At 44.8% G+C, this 22,806-nt stretch overlaps 1 protein-coding gene across 8 annotated transcripts in view; it reads left to right on the top strand.

Annotated features, from left to right (window-relative positions):
• The window catches only part of LOC142365622 (erbin-like), a 174,264-nt gene extending 156,859 nt beyond the window's left edge, over positions 1-17,405 (top strand). For all 8 annotated transcript variants that reach the window (XM_075446590.1, XM_075446589.1, XM_075446594.1 and 5 more), the window contains 4 exons: positions 1,320-1,529; positions 2,698-2,790; positions 3,388-3,462; positions 15,057-17,405. In XM_075446590.1, the coding sequence (XP_075302705.1) occupies positions 1,320-1,529; positions 2,698-2,790; positions 3,388-3,462; positions 15,057-15,164 (486 nt within the window). In that variant the 3' untranslated portion in view covers positions 15,165-17,405. The remainder of the gene's footprint in view (positions 1-1,319; positions 1,530-2,697; positions 2,791-3,387; positions 3,463-15,056) is intronic.
• Positions 17,406-22,806: the final 5,401 nt, after the last annotated feature.

A 22,806-nucleotide genomic window follows, 5' to 3' on the forward strand; every position in this document is an offset into this window, starting at 1 on the left:
GAGACATTCCGTATTCATCTCTAAGGACCATCTATACAGGCAGGACTTAATACAATGAAATTAAATGAATGGTTGTAAGTTATTATGATGCAGCAATCTATTTTCTTTTTATAACTTCAGTAATTTCAGATGCATTTCTGCAGACATTGGATATTGGGGAATTTGCATAGCTGTTTTCCTGTCATGCTTTAGATTTTCAGAAAAGGCAGCAGAAAATAGTTTAAATTTAATACATCTGATCTGTAAATAACCTAAAAAAATTAAACACACACATTAACATTTCTCAGAATCATTTTGGCATAAAAAACTCAACAGAATAGGTTCTGATACATGTCCATACACATAACACGGTTAAGGTTGAAATTTGCACACTTCGGTTATTTATAATATTGAGAAATAGATTATTTTAATATTCTTGTATCCTATAACTAGTGGGATAATGGTGGTAGGCAGAAAAATCTGTAACTCAAGACTGAAGCATTTTTTGAATGTGGGAATCGTACAGATTGGATGAGTGACTACTTAGGCTGGGTAAGAGTGCGAGGCATATGGGTGAGGAGGGAAAAGGCTGCCCATCTCAATGTAGAGCTGCAGAGCTGAACACTAACTCTGAGGCTTCAGTATGAAACATTGTCATCTCCAGCATAGTTCTTAGTAGTAAAATGGTTTTGAATGCACTGTATGTCTTTACAGTTGTGTACCTTACTGCTGGTTCTCATCATTATACCTATCAAATCAGTGACACATATTTTAACAAAATAGCAACAATTATTGGAAATATCATTATAGCTTTCATATTAAAATCTTGAGCTTGTATGTGAATTTGCTCAGGTTTTCTTGTGAAGTAGTCACCAAAAGATGCTCAGAGAGCATATAATTTCTGTCTGCTAGCTGTGTGGGATTATTATTTTGTGTATGATCTACTGGGAATTGTTACAAAAATCTCTGAATTTTATGCAATAAAAGTGCAAACTATAATGATATGAACCAAGTGTCAATACTGGCAGTTGCACTGCCAGAAAATAATGATTGAGATAACTCAGTGAAGCAAGTGCTAAAAGCAAAGACCTCGTCTAGTCTGTTCTAATAGATTAGCACTCAAAGTAAGTTTTTGTTTTTCAGATTTTTTTCTCAGGAGGTCAGAACTGATGAATATAATGAAAATTGAGTGCAATTGTACATGATCCAGAAGAGCAGTTTTAGTAATCTTCCTGGAATTAAAAGCTGTCAAGCATGAGAAATATTGACATAATAAAGGAGGAATTGAGGATTGCTGCTTATAAAATGTGTATGACATTGAGTATTCATGTTTTATTCAGATACCTTCGACAAATGGACAAATGTGTCAGCCTCAAAGACCTCAGGCAAACTACAGCCAAGGCCATCATCTCCCTCCTCAATTATCAGTAGCAAAACATCCATCTAGAGAACACTTAATTGATTATCTGATGTTGAAAGTTGCCCACCAGCCTCCCTATACCCAGTCTCAGTGTTCCCCCAGACAAAGCCACGAATTGGCAAAGAAAGAGGTAAGGATAAAATCTAACTTGAATATATGACATCTGTCTGTTAGTGGCAATGAATTGTTGTATTGTTTTCATTTATTACTGTTTCTCTGTAGATGGTGACAGAAATCATATAGGAGTTTATCTCCAGCAGAAGACAATGTTATCTCAGTGAAGTTCTACTACTGAAATAACACATTCCTTCCAGTTTTGAGCTCTCTTTCCTTTTAATGTAAACATTTTTAAAGAGAAATGTGGTAGTTTCTTAACAGAATGTACCAGAAACTTACACTTGCATATTTATACTGAGATAGAAATTTATTTCTTGACTACATTTATTGATCACCAACTAATTATTGATGTAGTAAATGAAAAAAAAAAATAGCAGTACAACTTGGAGTACTTTGCATCTATTCATTGCTATTCAGAATGGTTCAAAAACCTGCAAATGTAGAAGTGTGCAGTCCTAAAAAAAAACAGGATTCAAAAAAGTGTAAGCATCTGATGCATGCCTGATAATTATCATTTTTATTTATGATAGACAGATGTGGGTAAGAAATTCTTATACAATTTAATGGCTCTTTCATTATGGACAACTTACTTTCTGTTCTTGGACATAGGATGTTTCCTCTGTATTGTTTTGGTTTTTGAGAAAATACTGAGAGCCATGTTTTCATTCTGTGCTAGAATGAGAACAACCACTTTTTGTGTAAAATAATTTTTCTAGTCAACTCTTCTGGCAAGAGAAAGGGGGGGAAGTGTTGGCTGTATAGAACTTAAAGTGAAAGTAGGAACTAGGTTTGATTCTTAAAATTCATCTAGAAGTAGCAAAGAAATAGGAAGAACAAGTTCTTTCATATGAATGGGTGTACTTGCTGGGGGCATTAAATTCATTTACACAATATCTAAATACCTCTGAATTTAAAACCTACATGGACTACTGTGATTATAATCATAGCGATATTGGAGTAAAACTTGTGTACAATGATACAAGATGCTGTTGTATTGAAATCTTGTTCTGAATTAATATTATGAGATATAATACTCTCTTGAACTGTGATAAATGGGGAGTTTTGAAGTTTTTATTCTTTTGAAAAGCTCTTGTTCAGTTGAATTCCTTAATAATAATTTCATTACAGTAGCTTTGGATGCAAACTTTCAGCCAGTTCTAACTTTGGTTGTAACTATTTAGATTCGAGTGAGAATTGACAAGGATCCAGAACTTGGATTTAGTATATCAGGAGGAGTTGGTGGTAGAGGGAATCCATTCAGACCTGAAGATGATGTGAGTATTTTATATTAACACATCTTAAAATCATTCTGATTAATATTTTTTTCTAATTTTTACCAAATTAAAAAAATATGTATATCCCCCAAACCCAAGCCACTATATTCCAGGGCTTTATGGGAGAAAACTGAGGACAAATTATTATGGAGAATCAAGGTAGTAGGGAAGCACTGTGGTCACATGAAAACACAGAGGATTATTCTGGCTGAGTGTTTCTTGCACTGTTCTAGTTATCAGTCAACACATTTAAGATAGTGTTCTATGGCATTTACAGTTAGGAAGCCTCTTAAAAGAGAACATGATTTAGCCTACAGCCTTGTGTCTGGTGGCTGATAATTCATCTTGACATGTGCATCTGTCAAATTAAAGATAGGAAGATCAGAATTTGCCCTTCAATATTATTTTAAAGGCAATTCTCCTGGATTTAACATCGGAAAAGGAATGCAGTCACAAAAGCCAATAGATCTGTAGAATAATATCGCATTCTCTTCTACTTAGGATGGAAAATTGAGATGTTTTGAATTGCATGTTTCATGCTACCACAATATTTATGAAATAATTTTTTTAAAATGTTTTCCACCTCTATTTCTCAAGGGTATATTTGTAACCAGAGTGCAACCAGAAGGACCAGCGTCTAAGTTGTTGCAGCCTGGAGATAAAATAATTCAGGTACTGTAGTCATCTAATTAACTAGCCTGTGTAGTATACCAGTTCATTTTTAGTTTGCACCTTTTCTAAGAGCAGAATATTTAATTTTTATTTAGATTGCCAGTATCTTTTCCAGAAGCATTCTTATATTCTGGGATGATGCTTTTAGTTTTCTTCCACCTAACATTAGGATAGGTGATACAGGCTGAAGCATTAATCAATTGGATCATTTTTCAAATTCTGGACATTTTTCGCACTTTTAAAGACAAAAAACAGGCCTAATGTTGTCATTCAAGATGGTATATGAGTTTTTTCATTAGGTTTTACTATCATTCAGATATTTAACTTGCGGTTATTCATATGCAGTTTTCTGAATAATGCATTGTCTGAACACCAGCAGTTGCACCTCATAACCCCTCTCCCCAACTGCAACTCTTACATCCCCCTCCATCCTGCAGTTCTTGCTAGTCTTCGCTGCCTCTCCCCCATCTGACAGGCTGGATGTATGCAAGTGCCAGCAGAAGCTACCTCTTGGATGGCTGATATCTGTCTGGTCACAACACCTACCTCCTGGCTGCCCCATCTGCTGCAGGCAAGCCAAGTAGATTGCTTCAGGAGCCATGGCTTCTGGGCTGCAGCTGAGCAGTTATTTTCTGTAGGAAGTCGGTACCTTTCAGACCTCTATTGTATCATATTTCTTTGAAATTTGTCTGATGGGCTCATAAGTTATTTGGGGAGGGGTCAAGGAAATGGACAAAGGGATTATATAAGCCTTACTTTCTTAGGCAAACAGGGTAACAGGACATTTGAACAGTGCTGTAGCCACCCTTAAGATTGCAGAGCTTGTTAAAAATTATTAATTTTTATTCACCACATTACTAGTTTGAGAATGCTTATAGAGTCAACTCTGCTGCATTTCTGTTTTCTCAAAAAAAAAAGCCACAAAAAACCCTGCTATTATTTCAATTAAACCACAACCTCGTGTGAACTTTCTAAAACAATGCCAAACTGAACACACAGCATAATTCTTCCAATGCAAGAAAAAGCCAACAAGTACACAGAAAAAAAAAAAACCAACCAAACCACTAAAATCAAATTGTTTCAACTAAAAGACAGCTTGTTTTTGAGCGTGGCAAATAGTTCTGTACTTGTTCTTCCTCACTGGGGCAAACGAAAGCTGGCTTTAAGTCCTAGTTCTCTTACTGATGTAGATTGTGCAGAGACCTGCCCTGGGGCTGGATAGCTGTGAGTGGCTGGGTGTGTGGGACAGCATGGGCAAGTACCTAGGGCAGTGGGCACCCCCGGTGTTTTTGAAACTCACCCCTGAGCAAGTACAGAATCCGGACAAACTAGTAAAATATCTGCAAAAAGTGTGCTGCCACCCTGGGAATTCCAGGGAGACACAAATCACAGCAACGTGCTGGGGTCTGGCCCGCGCCTACCAAGCCCTGTTCAACATTATTCAGTGCTCTAAGGGGGAAGGGGGGGGGAAACGAAGCGGCAGGCACTGGGGCTGGCGCTGCCCCCCCAGCCGGCCCTTCAGCTGCTCTGGCCCAGGAGGCAGTCCCAGCCCCCCGACCAGCACTGCGGCTGCCACTGCCATGACTGCAGGGGCTGCCCTAGCTTCCCCGGAGGGCACAGCGGCGGCTCCAGTTCCAGCAGCAGGCACTGTGGCTGAGCCCGAAAAACAACCCGTACTGGTAGCAGTCGCCCCTGTTACACAAAAAGAAATACTCAAAGAAATCAGATCGCCCCGTGAGGGATGACAATGAGCCAGGGTCATCACAGGAGGCAGAGCCCCTGTACGGGCCAGCATCTCAGCTATTAGAGGCAAGTGTTTCTCTGCTCAGGAGAGAGGATACAGAGGCTACACACCATGAGGCACCCTGTGGTTCTAACCGTGTGACCACGGAGAGGACATGAGGAAGTGGGATGGGAAACCCACCTCAAGTCTAGAGGCATGAGTGCGTGAGCTGCAATGTAAAACAATCACAAAAGGGGATTCTTCTAGGAAAAATGCATCTCCAGTTTCCAGCAGCTAGCTCTCCAGACCAGGTAGACAGTTTGATCTTGATTCCGAACCTCTTGAAGGGACCTCCAAGTCATTTTTACAGCAGGTGAGCAGCAAATTCTCTGACCAGGATTAGAGGGGCCCTGCCTCCAGCCAGGTGGAGGAAAGGGACAACCGCATTTATTGGACGGTGTGGATTCGGTGGCCTGGCACGTCAGATCCACAAGAGTATAAAGCTCTAGTGGACACGGGTGCACAGTGTACTTTAATGCCATCAGATTTCCAAGGGTCAGAGTCCATTTGCATTTCGGGAGTGACAGGGGGGACCCAAGAGCTGAGTGTATTGGAGGCTGAAGTGAGCCTCACTGGGCAGGAGTGGCAGAAGCACCCCATTGTAACTGGCCCCGAGGCTCCGTGCATCCTTGGGATAGACTATCTTAGGAGAGGGTATTTCAAGGACCCAAGGGGGTATCGGTGGGCTTTTGGCATAGCTGCTGTGGAGATGGAAGAAATTAAACAGCTGTCCATTTTGCCTGGTCTCTCGGAGGATCCTTCCGTTGTGGGGTTGCTGAGGGTTGAAGAACAACAGGTGCCAATCGTGACCACAACGGTGCACCAGCGACAATACCGCGCTAACGGAGACTCCCTTCTCCCCATTCATCAGCTGATCCGCCAGCTGGAGAGTCAAGGAGTGATCAGCAAAACTCGCTCACCCTTTAATAGTCCCATATGGCCAGTGAGAAAATCTCACCAACACCCAAAGCATGGGAAGAAATTGGAGTGCTTGAAAGGGGAGTAAAGTCCTACTAAAATGACTCTCAGTGCCATGAATGATTTTTTTGTTAAAGGCTTCAATAGTTTTATTTAAACTGGTGTTCTGGTTTGGCTGCAGCCGGCAACAAAAGCGCCACGCGGCCGCCCCTCCCCCCGCCGCGGTGCGGAGGAGAATGGAAAGAAACAGGCAGAAACTGGTGGGTCGGGATAAGGGCAGTTTAACAGAACAGCAAACAAAGGGAACAGTAACAACAATGATACAGATGTGGAGAAAAGCACAACACAAACCGCACGACCCAGAGAGCCGTTCTCCCGGAACGGACCGGCACCCGCGCTCCCAAGCCGCGAGTTAGTTCCCTCTCCCCAGCTCCCCCCCACCGGAATCCAGCATGACGGCACATGGTATGGAATACATTGCTCTGTTTGGCCAGGTGGGGTCAGCCCCCCCCGGCTGTGTCCCCTCCTGGATTCTGGTGAAAATTAACCCTGTCCTGGCCAAACCCAGGACATTATCCACCCCTTATTCCATACCATCTACGTCATGCCCAGGTCCCCCCTTGTCCAGTTGATCACCACCACTTCTCATGTCTCCAGATATCATTCCCTTAGTCTACGGATCATCACTCTAAAGTGTCCGTTGAGTTCATTTAATCCATGACTGCGGGCTCCATCTGTCGTAACGGTCTTCCGTGGCAGGAGAGGTGATGTGTGGTGATGGGTGGTCACTTGCTGCATCCGGAGCTCAGGGCTGATGTATCTGGTGCGGCCCATGCCCACAGTCTGCAGGAGATGTTGATCTTGATGAAGTTGCTGGATGCCAGTTGTTGAAAACCAGGTCCAGTCCCATCATCGCTGTGCTCTGCTAGGTTTTCATCAAAAAAGTCCATCCTTCTTTAATCTGGACGATTCTTACTATGCTAATACTGGTATAACATATAACAATTTTAACAGTGATAACAGACAGTGACAGGGTTATTTTAACAATTAACTTTATACAATTTATTTATGGACTGTTCTCCCCCAAAATCAAATCCCCATGAGGTACACATCGGACTTCCCCATCCTTCCGCATTACCCACCAGATACACCCAGGTCCTTGAGCAAAAGCAACCCTGCAGATGGGCTTGCCTTTGCCCGAGGCAGGACTAACCCAGACTGTCTTCCCTAACATGTTCCGCATGTGCACTACGGGGACTTTATCCCCTTTAAGGGGCGCTGAGGTTTTGACTGGGCAGGGCCAGCCCGGTTGGTGGATCCTCTGGTGTTAACCAACCAGGTGGCCTTTGCGAAATGAGTATCCCAATTTTTGAAAGTCCCACCCCCCATTGCTCTCAAAGTGGTTTTTAGCAGCCCATTGTACCGTTCGATCTTTCCAGAGGCTGGTGCATGGTAGGGGATGTGATACACCCACTCAATACCGTGTTCTTTGGCCCAGGTGTCTATGAGGCTGTTAGGAAAATGAGTCCCGTTGTCCGACTCAATTCTTTCGGGAGTGCCATGTCGACACAGGACTTGTTTTTCCAGGCCCAGGATGGTATTCCGGGCAGTGGCATGGGGCACAGGGTAGGTTTCCAGCCATCCGGTGGTGGCCTCCACCATTGTGAGCACACAGCGCTTGCCTTGGCAGGTTTGTGGCAGTGTGATGTAGTCACGAGCCCATCTGTATGTCGCGTCTCTTCCTTGGTGGCCCGAGGTGTCATGGGCCCACCGAGATATAAACAGTTCACCCTTATGTTGCCAGTCCAGATCCACCTGAGCCACTTCAATCTTAGCAGCCTGGTCCACCTGCTGGTTGTTTTGATGTTCTTCCTCAGTGGCCCGACTCTTAGGGACGTGGGCGTCCACGTGACGGACTTTTACAGCCAACTGCTCCAGACGGGTAGCAATATCTTGCCACAATGGGGCAGCCCAGATAGGTTTGCCTCTGTGCTGCCAGTTGTTCTTCTTCCATTGCTGCAGCCACCCCCACAAGGCATTGGCCACCATCCAGGAGTCGGTGTAAAGATAGAGCACTGGCCACTTCTCTCGACTGGCAATGTCTAAAGCCAGCTGGATGGCTTTCACCTCTGCAAACTGGCTGGACTCACCTTCTCCCTCAGCAGTTTCCACGACTTGTCGTGTAGGGCTCCATACAGCAGCCTTCCACCTCCGCTGCTTCCCCACAACACGACAGGACCCATCCGTGAACAGGGCATACTGTTTCTCATCTTCTGGCAGCTTATTATACAGTGGGGCCTCTTCAGCATGTGTCACCTCCTCCTCTGGCAATGCTCCAAAATCTTTTCCTTCTGGCCAGTCCATGATTACCTCCAGAATTCCTGGGCAACTGGGGTTTCCCATTCGGGTGCACTGGGTGATCAGCGCGACCCACTTACTCCACGTAGCATCGGTGGCATGATGCGTAGAGGGGACCCTTCTCTCTTTGAACATCCAGCCCAGGACCGGCAATCGTGGTGCTAGGAGGAGCTGTGCTTCAGTGCTGACCACTTCTGAAGCAGCTCGAACACCTTCATATGCTGCCAGAATCTCTTCTTCAGTGGGACTATAGCGGGCCTTGGATCCTTTGTATCCCCGGCTCCAAAACCCCAGGGGTCGACCTCGAGTCTCCCCTGGTGCTTTCTGCCAGAGACTCCAGGTTGGGCCATTCTCACCGGCTGCGGTGTAGAGCACGTTTTTAGCATCTTGCCCTGACCGGACTGGACCAAGGGCTACGGCATGAACTATCTCCCGTTTAATTTGTTCAAATGCCTGTCATTGCTCAGGGCCTCATTCAAAATCATTCTTCTTTCGGGTCACGTGGTACAGAGGACTCACAATCTGGCTGTAATTTGGGATAGGCATCCTCCAAAAACCCACAACACCTAAGAAGGCTTGTGCTTCCTTTTTGCTGGTTGGTGGAGACATAGCTGCTATTTTGCTGATGACATCCATTGGGATTTGACGGCACCCATCCTGCCATTTTATTCCCAGAAACTGGATCTCTTGCGCAGGTCCCTTGACTTCACTTAATGGCGAAACCAGCTTTCAGAAGGATCTGAACTATTTTCTCCCCTTTCTCAAAAACTTCCTCTGCTGCGTCACCCCACACAATGATGTCATCGATGTACTGCGGATGTTCTGGTGCTTCACCCTTTTCCAGTGCAGTCTGGATTAGTCCATGGCAAATGGTGGGACCCCTGGGGCAGTCGATTCCAGGTGTACTGGATGCCCCTCCAGGTGAAAGCAAACTGTGGCCTGCACTCTGCTGCCAAAGGGATGGAGAAGAATGCATTAGCGATGTCAGTGGTGGCATACCACTTGGCTGCCTTTGACTCCAGCTGATATTGAAGTTCTAGCATGTCTGGCACAGCAGCACTCAGTGGTGGTGTGACTTTATTCACGCCATGGTAGTCTATTGTCAGTCTCCACTCTCCAGTAGATTTTCTCACTGGCCATATGGGACTATTAAAGGGTGAGGGAGTTTTGCTGACCACTCCTTGACTCTCCAGCTGGCAGATCAGCTGATGAATGTGGAGAAGGGAGTCTCGGTTGGTACGATATTGTCGCTGGTGCACCGTTGTGGTTGCGATTGGCACCTGTTGTTCTTCAACCCTCAGCAACCCCACAACGGAAGGATCCTCCGAGAGACCAGGCAAAATGGACAGCTGTTTAATTTCTTCCGTCTCCAAAGCAGCTATGCCAAAAGCCCACCAATACCCCCTTGGGTCCTTGAAATACCCTCTCCTAAGATAGTCTATCCCAAGGATGCACGGAGCCTCGGGGCCAGTTACAATGGGGTGCTTCTGCCACTCCTGCCCAGTGAGGCTCACTTCAGCCTCCAATACACTCAGCTCTTGGGACCCCCCCTGTCACTCCCGAAATGCAAATGGACTCTGACCCTTTGAAATCTGATGGCATTAAAGTACACTGTGCACCCGTGTCCACTAGAGCTTTATACTCTTGTGGATCTGACGTGCCAGGCCACCGAATCCACACCGTCCAATAAATGCGGTTGTCCCTTTCCTCCACCTGGCTGGAGGCAGGGCCCCTCTAATCCTGGTCAGAGAATTTGCTGCTCATCTGCTGTAAAAATGATTTGGAGGTCCCTTCAAGAGGTTCGGAATCAAGATCAAACTGTCTACCTGGTCTGGAGAGCTGGCTGCTGGAAACTGGAGCAGCATTTTTCCTAACAGAATCCCCTTTTGTGATTGTTTTTCCTGGCAACTCATGCACTCGTGCCTCTAGGGTTGAGGTGGGTTTTCCATCCCACTTCCTCATGTCCTCTCCGTGGTCACGCAGGTAGAACCACAGGGTGCCTCATGGTGTGTAGCCTCTGTATCCTCTCTCCTGAGCAGAGAAACGCTTGCCCCTAATAGCTGAGATGCAGGCCCATACAGGTTGGGAGTAGGACATATCCTCTTTGAATTGCTGGAACTGCCGGGACAATTTATTCACAGCTGAGGTGAATGAGGAAGAGAGGCTTTCCTCATATTGCCGGAGTCGGACAGCCACCTCATCCACTGTTGGTGCCTCTTTACCTTTCCAGTCTACTACTGTCAGTGAGTTGGCATATGAGGATGGTGCGCTCCGCACAAACTTCCTCCACATGTGTCATATGCACTGGACTTCATCTGGGTCTGTGGGTACCTGCTCATCATCTGGTTCATTATAAACCAGCTCCTGCACAGCTAATTCCCTCAAGTACTGAATACCCCTCTCCATATTGGTCCACTTGCCAGGATAACATACAAAATCGTCACTGAAAGGGTACCTCTCCCTCACGCCTGACAGAAGTCTCCTCCAGAGGCTGAGGACTTGTTCCTTTTTCCAATGGCCTTGTCAATGCCCCCATCCCTGGCCAGGGATCCCAGGTGCTTGGCTTCCTTGCCCTCTAATTCCAAGCTCCTGGCCCCGTTATCCCAGCACCGCAGCAGCCAGGTGACAATGTGCTCGCCTGGGTGGCGGCTGAAATCACAGAATCACAGAATAGTAGGGGTTGGAAGGGACCTCTGTGGGTCATCTAGTCCAATCCTCCTGCCGAAGCAGGGTCACCTACAGCAGGCTGCACAGGACCTTGTCCAGGCGGGTCTTGAATATCTCCAGAGAAGGAGACTCCACAACCTCCCTGGGCAGCCTGTTCCAGGGCTCCATCACCCTCAGAGGGAAGAAGTTCTTCCTCATGTTCAGATGGAACTTCCTGTGCCTCAGTTTGTGCCCATTGCCCCTTGTCCTGTCGCTGGGCACCACTGAAAAGAGCTTGGCCCCATCCTCCTGACACCCACCCTTCAGATATTTATAAGCATTTGTTAGGTCCCCTCGCAGCCTTCTCTTCTTCAGGCTGAACAAGCCCAGCTCCCTCAGCCTCTCCTCGTAGGGGAGATGTTCCAGTCCCCTCATCATCCTTGTAGCCCTCCGCTGGACTCTCTCCAGTAGCTCTTCATCTTTCTTGAACTGGGGAGCCCAGAACTGGACACAGTACTCCAGATGGGGCCTCACCAGGGCAGTGTAGAGGGGAAGGAGAACCTCCCTCGTCCTGCTGGCCACACTCTTCTTGATGCGCCCCAGGATTCCATTGGCTTTCTTGGCAGCCAGGGCACACTGCTGGCTCATGGTTAACCTGTCGTCCACCAGGACACCCAGGTCCCTCTCCGCAGAGCTGCTCTCCAGCAGGTCCATCCCAAGCCTGTACTGGTGCATGGGGTTGTTCCTCCCCAGGTGCAGGACCCTGCATTTGCCTTTGTTGAACCTCATCAGGTTCCTCTCTGCCCAACTTTCCAGCCTGTCCAGGTCTCGCTGAATGGCAGCACAGCCTTCCGATGTGTCTACCACACCTCCCAGTTTGGTGTCATCAGCAAACTTGCTGAGGGTACATTCTAACTCTTCATCCAGGTTGTTGATGAAGAAGTTAAACAAGACTGGGCCCAGTACTGACCCCTGGGGGACACCACTAGTTACCAGCCTCCAACTAGACTCAGCGCCGCTGATGACAACCCTCTGAGTTCTGCCATTCAGCCAGTTCTCAATCCACTTCACCGACCACTCATCCAGCCCACACTTCCTCAGCTTCCCTAGGAGGATATCACGGGAGACTGTGTCGAAAGCCTTGCTGAAGTCGAGGTAGACAACATCCACGGCTCTCCCTTCGTCTACCCAGCCAGTCATGTCATCGTAGAAAGCTATTAGACTGGTCAGGCATGATTTCCCCTTGGTGAATTCATGCTGACTACTCCTGATAACCTTCTTTTCTTCCACTTGCTTGATGATGGCCTCCAGGATAAGCTGCTCCATCACCTTTCCCGGGATGGAGGTGAGGCTGACCGGCCTGTAGTTCCTTGGGTCCTCCTTCTTGCCCTTTTTGAAGATTGGAGTGACATTGGCCTTTCTCCAGTCCTCGGGCACCTCTCCTGTCCTCCAGGACCTCTCAAAGATGATGGAGAGTGGCTCAGCAATGACATCCGCCAGCTCCCTCAGCAGTCGTGGGTGCATTCCATCGGGGCCCATGGATTTGTGGACGTCCAGATTGCTTAAGCGATCCCTCACACAGTCCTCCTCGACCAAGGGAAAGTCGTCCTCTTTGTAGGCTTCTTCTCTTACCTCCGGGGCCTAGGATTCCTGAGGACCAGTCTTAGCACTGAAGACTGAAGCAAAGAAGGCATTCAGTAGCTCTGCCTTCTCCGCATCCTCCGTCACCAGGACACCCGCCTCATTCAGCAGCGGCCCCACGTTGTCCCTAGCCTTCCTTTTGCTGCTGATGTAGTTGAAGAAGCCCTTCTTGTTGTTTTTGACATCCCTTGCCAGCTTGAATTCCAGGTGGGCCTTGGCCTTCCTCGTTGCATCCCTGCATGCTCTCACCACTTTTCTGTACTCTTCCCAAGTGGCCTGCCCCTCTTTCCACATTCCATGGACCTAGTCTTTCTGCATGTCTCGCAGCTCACTCAGGGACAGGGACCGGGTGACGATCTCTGTCTCCTGCGATGACCCTGGCTCATTGTCATCCCTCCCGGAGCGATCTGCTTTCTTTGCGTCTTTCTTTAGTTTTACGGGGCGACTGCTACCGGCACAGGTTGGTCATTGCGCTCAGCCACGATGCCTGCTGCCGGAGCTGGGGCTGGAGCAACTGCTGTGCCCACTGGGGAAGCCGGGACAACGCCAGTGGCAGCGGCAGCTGTGGTGCCAGTCGAGGTGGCTGTGACTGCCTGCTGGGCTGGAGGGGCTGCAGGGCCGGCTGGGGGGGCAGCGCCAGCCCCAGTGCCTGCCGCTTCCTTTCCCCCCCTTTCCCCTTTAAGGCACTGAACAGTGTTGAACAGGGCTCGGTAGGCGTGGGCCTGACCCCAGCACGTTGCGGTGATGTGTGTCTCTCTGGAGTTCCCAGGGTGGCAGCACACTTTTTGCAGATATTTTACTAGATTGTCCGGATTCTGTATTTGTTCAGGGGTGAGTTTAAAACACACCGGGGGTGCCCACTGCCCTAGGTACTTTCCCATGCTGTCCCACACACCCAGCCACTCACAGCTATCCATCCCCGGGGTAGCTCTCTGCATGATGTTCTTAACTACTTGTTTAACCCTAAACAAGACCCAAAACCAATTCAGGAGGCAGAACAAAAGGAGAGTGCTGGCCTGAGCATCCCACGGGTACTCGAAATTCTCAAAAGCCCTTAGGACCAGCCTGAAGGAGAGAGGGGGGGGGTGACAGAGTGGGGGAAGGTATCCCCTTCGGTTTTCTCCACAGATTAGGTTTGATTATTAATAAATTCTAAGAGATAGTATCCGAGGTACGGAAATGACCACAGTGCCACATGCGAATACAAGCCCAATTTCATGCACAGTGATGTTATCATATCATAAGTCCATACCATACAGTAGAGCAAAATCATCATCCTGATCCTTTTTCCCGTGATAATGAACAGCATGGCAGTGAACACATACTGCAAATAAGGATTAAAAAACCACAGCCATCTGATCAAAGTCAGCAACATTTTTTACCAGCGACTATTTAACTAACACAATAAATGCATGTAACAAAATTTAACAAAACCTAGGAAAATTGTTTTAACACCCACTGCTCAGCCCTGCCGATATCCCCGCCCCACGCTTGGGCACCAAATTTAATGTTATGGTTTGGCTGCAGCCAGCAACAAAAAGCGCCACGCGGTTGCCACTCCCCCTGCTGGGGTGCGGAGGAGAATGGAAAGAAACAGGCAGAAACTGGTGGGTCGGGATAAGGGCAGTTTAACAGAACAGCAAACAAAGGGAACAGTAACAACAACGATACAGATGAGGAGAAAACACAACACAAACCGCACGACCCAGAGAGCCGTTCTCCCGGACTGGACCGGCGCCCGTGCTCCCGAGCCGTGAGTTAGTTCCCTCCCCACAGCTCCCCCCCACCGGAACCCAGCGTACCGGGCTCTGTTTGACCAGGTGGGGTCAGCCCCCCCCCCCCCCTTCCCCCATGTCCCCTCCTGGATTCTGGTGAAAATTAACCCTGTCCTGGCCAAACCCAGGACAACTGGGATGTGTTATTTGTACTGCATTTTCTTTTTTGGCATGGCTGTATTAAGGCTGATGAATTCGATGTCTGATGTTAATGGCTTAAAGTTCAGCTTTCTCTTTTAGTTATTTACAAATATATTCAATAACTTTTGGGAAAAATTCTTCAAAGGCTAACACAATAGTTTAATTCTTGTAGCATATAGATACATGTTCAACTCACATCAACAACAATCTGCAAATCTGCAGTGTTTTATTGTCTGCATTCATATAAAATTTGATTATTTTAAACTTAGTTCAAGCTTAAACTAACATGAAATATGAGACTGTCATTTTCAATTTTAAAATTTTCTTTTTAGGCTAATGGATACAGCTTCATCAATATTGATCATGGACAAGCAGTATCTTTGCTAAAGACTTCTCAGAATACAGTGGAACTCATCATTGTACGAGAAGTTTCTTCATAAATACTGTGGATTGAGGGGAAAAGCCAGCAGGATTCATTAAAAGATTGATGGGAAATAGAATATTTTGCCTATTTTTATACATAAAAGGAACTTGAAAGTAATTATGATCAAAATTTGTACAGGAAATAAAATCCTGAACTTGTGGTTAAAGGGGAAAAAAAACTGTATAGAATGTTCAAGAAATCATTTTGGAAATTCATATGGTGAATAAACTTGTTTTTAAGCATTATAGCAATCTAAGGATCACTCCTCCAAGAACAAACCTGTGTTGGTTTTTTGTACAGATAGTAGTTTTATTTTTGGACAATTCATACACATTACTAAACTTTGTGCAAGGCTTTGCAAAGGTTTGGTTGTAGCCAATGGACAGATGGCAGGACTGTCTGTCCTGCAGCTGTTTATTGCCTTTATTTTTATTCACCAGGTTATTATTATTAATGTGTTGTGCTCAAACCACTTCTGTAGATATGGACAGGAGATATGAAATGTTGGCTTTGCTATGTGCATGCTGTATAGATGAATGGGTAGATGGAAGGTGGTGCTGGTTGGACAGAATAAAGGTCAGGTGAAACAACTATCTGCTATCTAAATCTGGAATCAAGAAAGAAGAAAATGTTTAGTTCTGGAGTGTATGTCTACCAATACAAAATGCAATAAAAACTTTTGGTGTTTTTTTTAGGAAGACTGTAACTACAAATTTGTGATATTCTACAGGATTTGTTCTTAATGTAGTAATTGAATATTTATTTGCCATACGTGATTCATATTTAGCTGGGTTTTCTTGCATGCAGAATTTTTTCAACTGTACTGTGGAAATGTGCCCAGAGGTTTTTCTCTGCCATGGAAATCACCAATTTTGTGCAAATGGTGATACTTATCTTTATAAAAAGTACTCCATTTTAACCTTATAGATTTAAAAAATGAAACTGAAATAGCCAGTTTTTAAGGTTGTTGCCTGTAATATATATTTAAACACAAACAAAGTAAATGATGCAGGAAAGGTTATGAAAGTCATCTTGATTTTGTTTGGCCTTTGCATTGCCTTGTTAATCAGAAAGGAAACCACACATATGGAGCTAGGTAACCAAAGCAAGTTTGTGAAACTTTGAATAGTGATGGAGAATTGCTATGGTGAGATGGAAAGCAAAGGGAAGATGTACTTAACAACCCACCAGTTCATAATGATGTTTCTTAAAGGACTGTTCCTAGAGGTAACATTAAACGTGAACTAGACACTTCAGAGTCATTAAAGGGTTTCTAACTATACTAACATAATAGTGATTTACCACAAGCTGCCTTTGTTCCTTATTACTATATAAAATATTCAATTATGCTTTTATTTATTTTGTTTACCAGAAACATTAACTTTATTTTTCTCTTTCTCCTTTGTTACTGAATAGAGACTGCATAATCTGCAGTGATAATTAATGCACATTTGTTCTGCACCAGGGAAAAGTGTCATAGAAGACCAATAACTGTTGTTAATCAGGGCTAATGAGTAGCCTGTCATTGGAGCAATATTCAGTTATTGCAGTTCATTTTTATTTACATATCAGTTGGTAGTTTGAAATGGGTATAAGTTGCATTTTTCAACCCATATGTACAAAAGTAAATGCTTTTAATAAAGCTAGCAAAACCACCAGCCTCCTGTAGTTTTGGGACAATGAGCTTGAAGAAAGAGGAATTATGCATTGGTAGTGGTAATAAACAGGCAGCACTTAAATAAGTGAACTCCAATATTATTGCACTTCTTTAAAAGATGTTAACTATTGCTTATTGTACTGTGTTAAGTTCTAATAATTTTAATTGAAACCCTTTAGCAACTCTTTGTATATTTTAATTTTTTAAATAGATTGTTGGTGATATTTACATAGGAAATTATTTTTATATATATTAGCAGAAATGTGCTGTATTTTGATAAAGTTCACTTATTTTCTGTGTACTGTTAATATTCAAAGAAAAGAATGAGAAACAGCTATATAATGGCAAGCTTCAGTGTTCCTCTTCTAAGATGTGTTTTGTTGTTGTTTAGTTTCTGTTATTTTACTGAAAATGCAAAATGCTCACACTGTCTTTTAAAGGGGAATGCATACAGAGAAGTCCTAAATTAACTTGGTCTTCTACATAACCTGTATCTTTGGGAAGGTGGAAAGTCCAAAAAGCAGAACTGATTCTTTACTGATCTTGGACTGACTTTGTTATACATTTTGCAGTATATTTAAATATATCACTAAGGAATTATACTGTATTGTATTTTGCTTTAATGGTAACAGATGTTTTAAACTTAATTTTCAGATTTACGTATCACAGGAAAAATCTACCAAAAACTGCTTGGCTCTGGTAGAACTGTAGGAGTAGAAATTTATAGCAAGAAGTTTAGTACTTCTTGTGGAAATAGAATAGTTGAAAGAGACCTACAACGATCATCTAGTCCAACTGTCTGACCAAGTCAAGGCTGACCAAAAATCAAAGCATACCTCTTAAACACTGACTGGCTTGGGGCATTGACCACCTCTCTAGGAAGCCTGTTCCAGGGTTTGACCACCCTCTCGGTAAAGAAATGCTTCCTTATGTCCAGTCTGAACCTCCCCTGGTGCAGCTTTGAACCATTCCCACGCGTCCTGTCACTGGATACCAGGGAGAAGAGATCAGCACCTCCCTCTCCACTTCCCATCCTCAGGAAGCTGGAGAGAGCAATCAGGTCACCCCTCAGACTCCTTTTCTCCAAACTAGACAACCCCAGAGTCCTCAGCCACTCCGCATAGGATATTCCTTCCAGCCCTTTCACCAGCTTTGTTGCCCTCCTCCGGTCGCATTTGAGTGCCTTCACATCCTTCTTAAATTGTGGGGCCCAGAACTGCACACAGTACTCAAAGTGAGGCTGCACCAATGCTGAATACAGTGGGATAATCACCTCTTTTGACCAGCTGGTTATGCTGTGTTTGATGCACCCCGGGATGTGGTTTGCCCTCTTGGATGCCAGGGCACACTGCTGACTGTTGACCAGCACCCCCAGATCCCTTTCTGCAGGGCTGCTCTCCAGCCACTCCTCTCCCAATTTATACCATTACTAATTTACTCCGTCCCAGGTGCAGAATCCGGCATTTGTTCTTGTTAAATTTCATCCCATTGACTATTGCACAGCGCTCCAATCTACCTAGATCCCTCTGCAAGGCCTTTTGTCCCTCAAGAGAGTCAACAGCTCCTCCCAATTTGGTATCATCAGCAAGCTTGCTAATGGTGCATTCAACTCCTGCATCCAGATCATTGATAAATATATTGAACAGGACTGGCCCTTTAACTGAACCCTGAGTAACACCACTGGTGACCGGTCCCCAGCCAGATGTAACCCCATTCACTACAACCCTTTGAGCTCTGCCCTTCAGCCAGTTCTTCACCCAGTGCACCGTGAACTCGCTCATCCCACAGTTGGACAACTTGTCCAGAAGGATGCTGTGAGGGATGGTATCAAAAGCCTTACTAAAATCCAGAAAAACTACATCTGCCACCTTCCCTTCATCCACTAAGCGGGTCACCTTGCTATAGAAAGATATCAAATTAGTTAGACAGGACTTTCCTTTTGTGAACCCATGTTGACTGTGCCTGATGATTTCATTATTCTTTAAATGTCTTTCAATAGTACCCAGTATGATCTGCGCTATAATTTTTCCAGGTACTGAGATTAGGCTAACAGGTCTATAGTTCCCTGGGTCATCCCTCTCACCCTTTTGGAGATGGGAATAACACTGGCTAGCTTCCAGCCAGCAAGGACCTCACCAGACTCCCGAGACCTTTGGTAGATGATCGAGAGGGGTCCTGCCGTAATATCCGCTAGCTCTTTCAGTGCTCTGGGATGAATCCCATCAGGCCCCATGGAGTTATAAACATTCAGCTGGTAAAGCTGGTCCCTTACAATTTCAGTGTCCATAAATGGAAAGTCCCTGTTCCCATACTCATGGTCCTCTGACTCAGGGGACCGGGCAGCTCAAGGTCTATCAGTATTATTAAAGACTGAAGCAAAAAATGCATTGAATGCCTCCACTTTTTCTTCATCTCTATTAGTCAGATGACCATCTTCAACAGGTATCAGTCCAATGTTTTCTTTAGATCTCCTCTTGCTGTTAACATACTTAAAAAATATAAATACTTGGCCAAAGCTCATCTTCAGTAAATTAGCAAATTAACTATCTAATAAAACATGGATTATTTGGTGAACATTGGAGTTTTCACTGTATTGAAATGTGTGTGTTCCTTCAGTGTCTGTGTGTAAAGGTAAAGACATGTCAAACTAAATGATTTTGCAGAGAGTGGGAGAAAGACGTCTCCTGAACTGGTCCAGACAGGATTCAGCTGGAGAAGAGACTTTTCATTTTGAATAGAATAAAATCCATCAGCAACCTAAGTTACTCAGCATGGCAATGAGTTGATGCAAACTGTTAATTCTTTCTATTCATAATAGGTCATTAAAGAATCAGTTCAACTGATGCAATGAAAAGATGAAGTCTCTCACATATTTATTATGTAAATATTTTTGAGTTTCTTTTTTTGGACTGGAGTTAAAAAATGTACTTAAAAGCATTCTATGAACACAAACGTAGCAATAAGCAACACACAGAATCAAACCTTTATGATTATTTTGGGGTTTTTTTAGAAATATTACCTTGCAGCTATGAAATGTTTTTATTGATCGGCATTTACTCAACATTCCAAATTTTTGTATATAATTAGACTGTTTCTGAGGTAACACATGGAGAATGGATAATAAACTAATGCTCTTTAGAGCTGTGTGTAATTGACTTCTTTAACTTGTAGGAAAATCTCCATAACATGATTTTATTCTTCTGTAGTTTCTGTAGACCTTAGTCCTCTATCAATATCCATTAGTAAAGGCTTATTTGTGTTTCTGGTTCTGTGCATCTCAGTGCCCAAGGGTATGCTCTAGCTGATTTCATTGCAAGACCAGGTTATTCAGAATAAATATCTTTGTGAATAACCTGATCTTGCAATGAAATCAGCTAGGGCAGCCAGTGGATGCTCTCCTGAAGAGATGAGTAGTCTTTCATGCAAATTAAGAAGTTGCAATAGCAGAGAGGGGTGGTTAAGTCAAGGAGCAGGATTAAAATTAAGAGCATCTAGGGAGTGCTCTAATGAGATATACAAGGGTTATGTGGTAAAAAAAGTGAAGAGCTACTCGAATGATTGGCTATTGCCAAATGAACATCAGGTTCTACCTTACAACTTGGGTTTGAAAATAAACATCCAAAAAGAAAACCTTATCATGCCACAGGAGGTGATCTTGGAAAAACTGGGTTTGTCTTTACTCGTTTCATAGAATTGTATTTTAAGTGACATCTTGTATATTCTCACTCCAGTTGAGAAAGTTTAAGAGTACATTTACATTTGTCAAGAGTGAATGAACCTAATGTGTTGTTCCACTAAAGCATCAATGCGTACTTATCACAGCAGAGGTCGTTTAGGTAGTTCTTGGTTTGCCCATATAACAGTGAAGGTTCATTAAGAATTTATATATCTACAAGGCAGTTGCTTCTAGGCTTAGGAACCCACTGTTGTTAATTCACATTCTTATTCGTCCTCAACAAATAAGCAATAAAATACATGATTTAATTTTCTGTAACATGACCATCTGATTCTTCTCACAATTATGAAGACAAAATAAAACTAATGATGACTGTTGGCAGGGAGAGGAAGCTTTTATAATGATGAACTAAGAAAAAAGCCCCTGGAAACTGATAAAAATCCATTTCATATCCCATTTCACATATTATTGCCGTCTTTGTAGTTTATTTTTGCTTAAGAAATTAAGCTTTCTACAGCTATCCATATTATTCATTCAGTAGCCAGGGCTTTCAGGTTACACAGAGGTGCACACACTGTTTCTGTACAGACATATGTTCCAATAGTGAAAAGATTTTAAATTTCTACACTTGTCACATTTTAGGAAGCAATGGCTAGAGCGTGATGGATGCACCCACTCTGACTGAGTGAACAGTACTTTGGTTCAGGCATCACTGATAAGTAGGCCTGACTGAAATCAGCCCTGCTGTGCAAATCTTGAGAACTGTGCTAGGCCATATCTTCTCAGGAGCCAAGAAGTCTAGGCCACGTCTTATCACGAGCTAACAGTACCAGCCCGAGCTGGGACTAGACAAAACTAAAACTGCTAAAGCTGCACACCTGCACATACACCAAAGGGGGGGTTCAACTACGAGTCAATCACTTCATGCTATAAATATCTATACCACACCAATCAAGCCCATTGAGCTCTCCTGTACAGCAGCACACTGCAGAGTAGTGATCTCCCTCTTGAGCAGGAATGCCTCTCACAGTTATACTCCTCAAGGCTGAGAATCTTTATCTGGCATCTGATATCTATAATCACAGAATCACAGAATGGTAGGGGTTGGAAGGGACCTCTGTGGGTCATCTAGTCCAACCCTCCTGCCGAAGCAGGGTCACCTAGAGCAGGCTGCACAGTACCTTGTCCAGGCAGGTCTTGAATATCTCCAGAGAAGGAGACTCCACAACCTCCCTGGGCAGCCTGTTCCAGTGCTCCGTCACCCTCAGAGGGAAGAAGTTCTTCCTCATGTTCAGACGGAACTTCCTATGCTTCAGTTTGTGCCCATTGCCCCTTTTCCTGTCGCTGGGCAACACTGAAAAGAGTTTGGCCCCATCCTCCTGACACCCACCCTTCAGATATTTATGAACATTTATAAGGCCCCCTCTCAGCCTTCTCTTCTTCAGGCTGAACAAGCCCAGCTCCCTCAGCCTCTCCTCGTAGGAGAGATGCTCCAGTCCCCTCATCATCCTCGTAGCCCTCCGCTGGGCTCTCTCCAGTAGCTCCTCATCTTTCTTGAACTGGGGAGCCCAGAACTGGATGCAGTACTCCAGATGGGGCATCACTAGGGCAGAGTGGAGGGGAAGGAGAACCTCCCTCAACCTGCTGGCCACACTCCTCCTAATGCACCCCAGGATCCCATTGGCCTTCTTGGCAACCAGGGCACACTGCTGACTCATGGTCAACTTGTCATCCACCAGGACACCCAGGTCCCTCTCCGCAGAGCTGCTCTCCAGCAGGTCCGCCCCGAGCATGTACTGGTGCATGGGGTTGTTCCTCCCCAGGTGCAGGACCCTGCACTTGCCCTTGTTGAACCTCATCAGGTTCCTCTCTGCCCAACTGTGGAATTATTAGTAAAATTAAGGTTTTACACCTAAAAATTAAGGTTTATGTGAAAACATAGCAGTGTTCACCCATTGAGGAAAAGCGAAAGGAGCTCTGAGGATGGGACAGAGCTGCAGCAGGCATGCGAGGAATCCACTAACACAGCAACTCCCTGCAACACACCATAGAGGATGGAGCAGAGTGAAGATTCCGTGGCCATGCTCCGTGATGATAAAGCAGGAAGAAATGGTCCTCTAGAACTGATAAGCAGCTCATCTGGCCCCCTTAGCCAACAGGTTTTCGAAACCTTGCCAAAGTGCTATCCTTTCATGAACTTTGTTCATTTCAATATCATTTTAATACCAAAACACACCTCCATCCCGACGCAAAGTCAAATTTATCGGGATTGATGGTGTGATAAAAACATGCCCCACTGCAAAAACTACCCTCTGGTTACCAGGA

The sequence above is a fragment of the Opisthocomus hoazin genome, chromosome W (assembly GCF_030867145.1).
Source record: "Opisthocomus hoazin isolate bOpiHoa1 chromosome W, bOpiHoa1.hap1, whole genome shotgun sequence".
Taxonomy (NCBI): Eukaryota; Metazoa; Chordata; class Aves; order Opisthocomiformes; family Opisthocomidae; genus Opisthocomus; species Opisthocomus hoazin.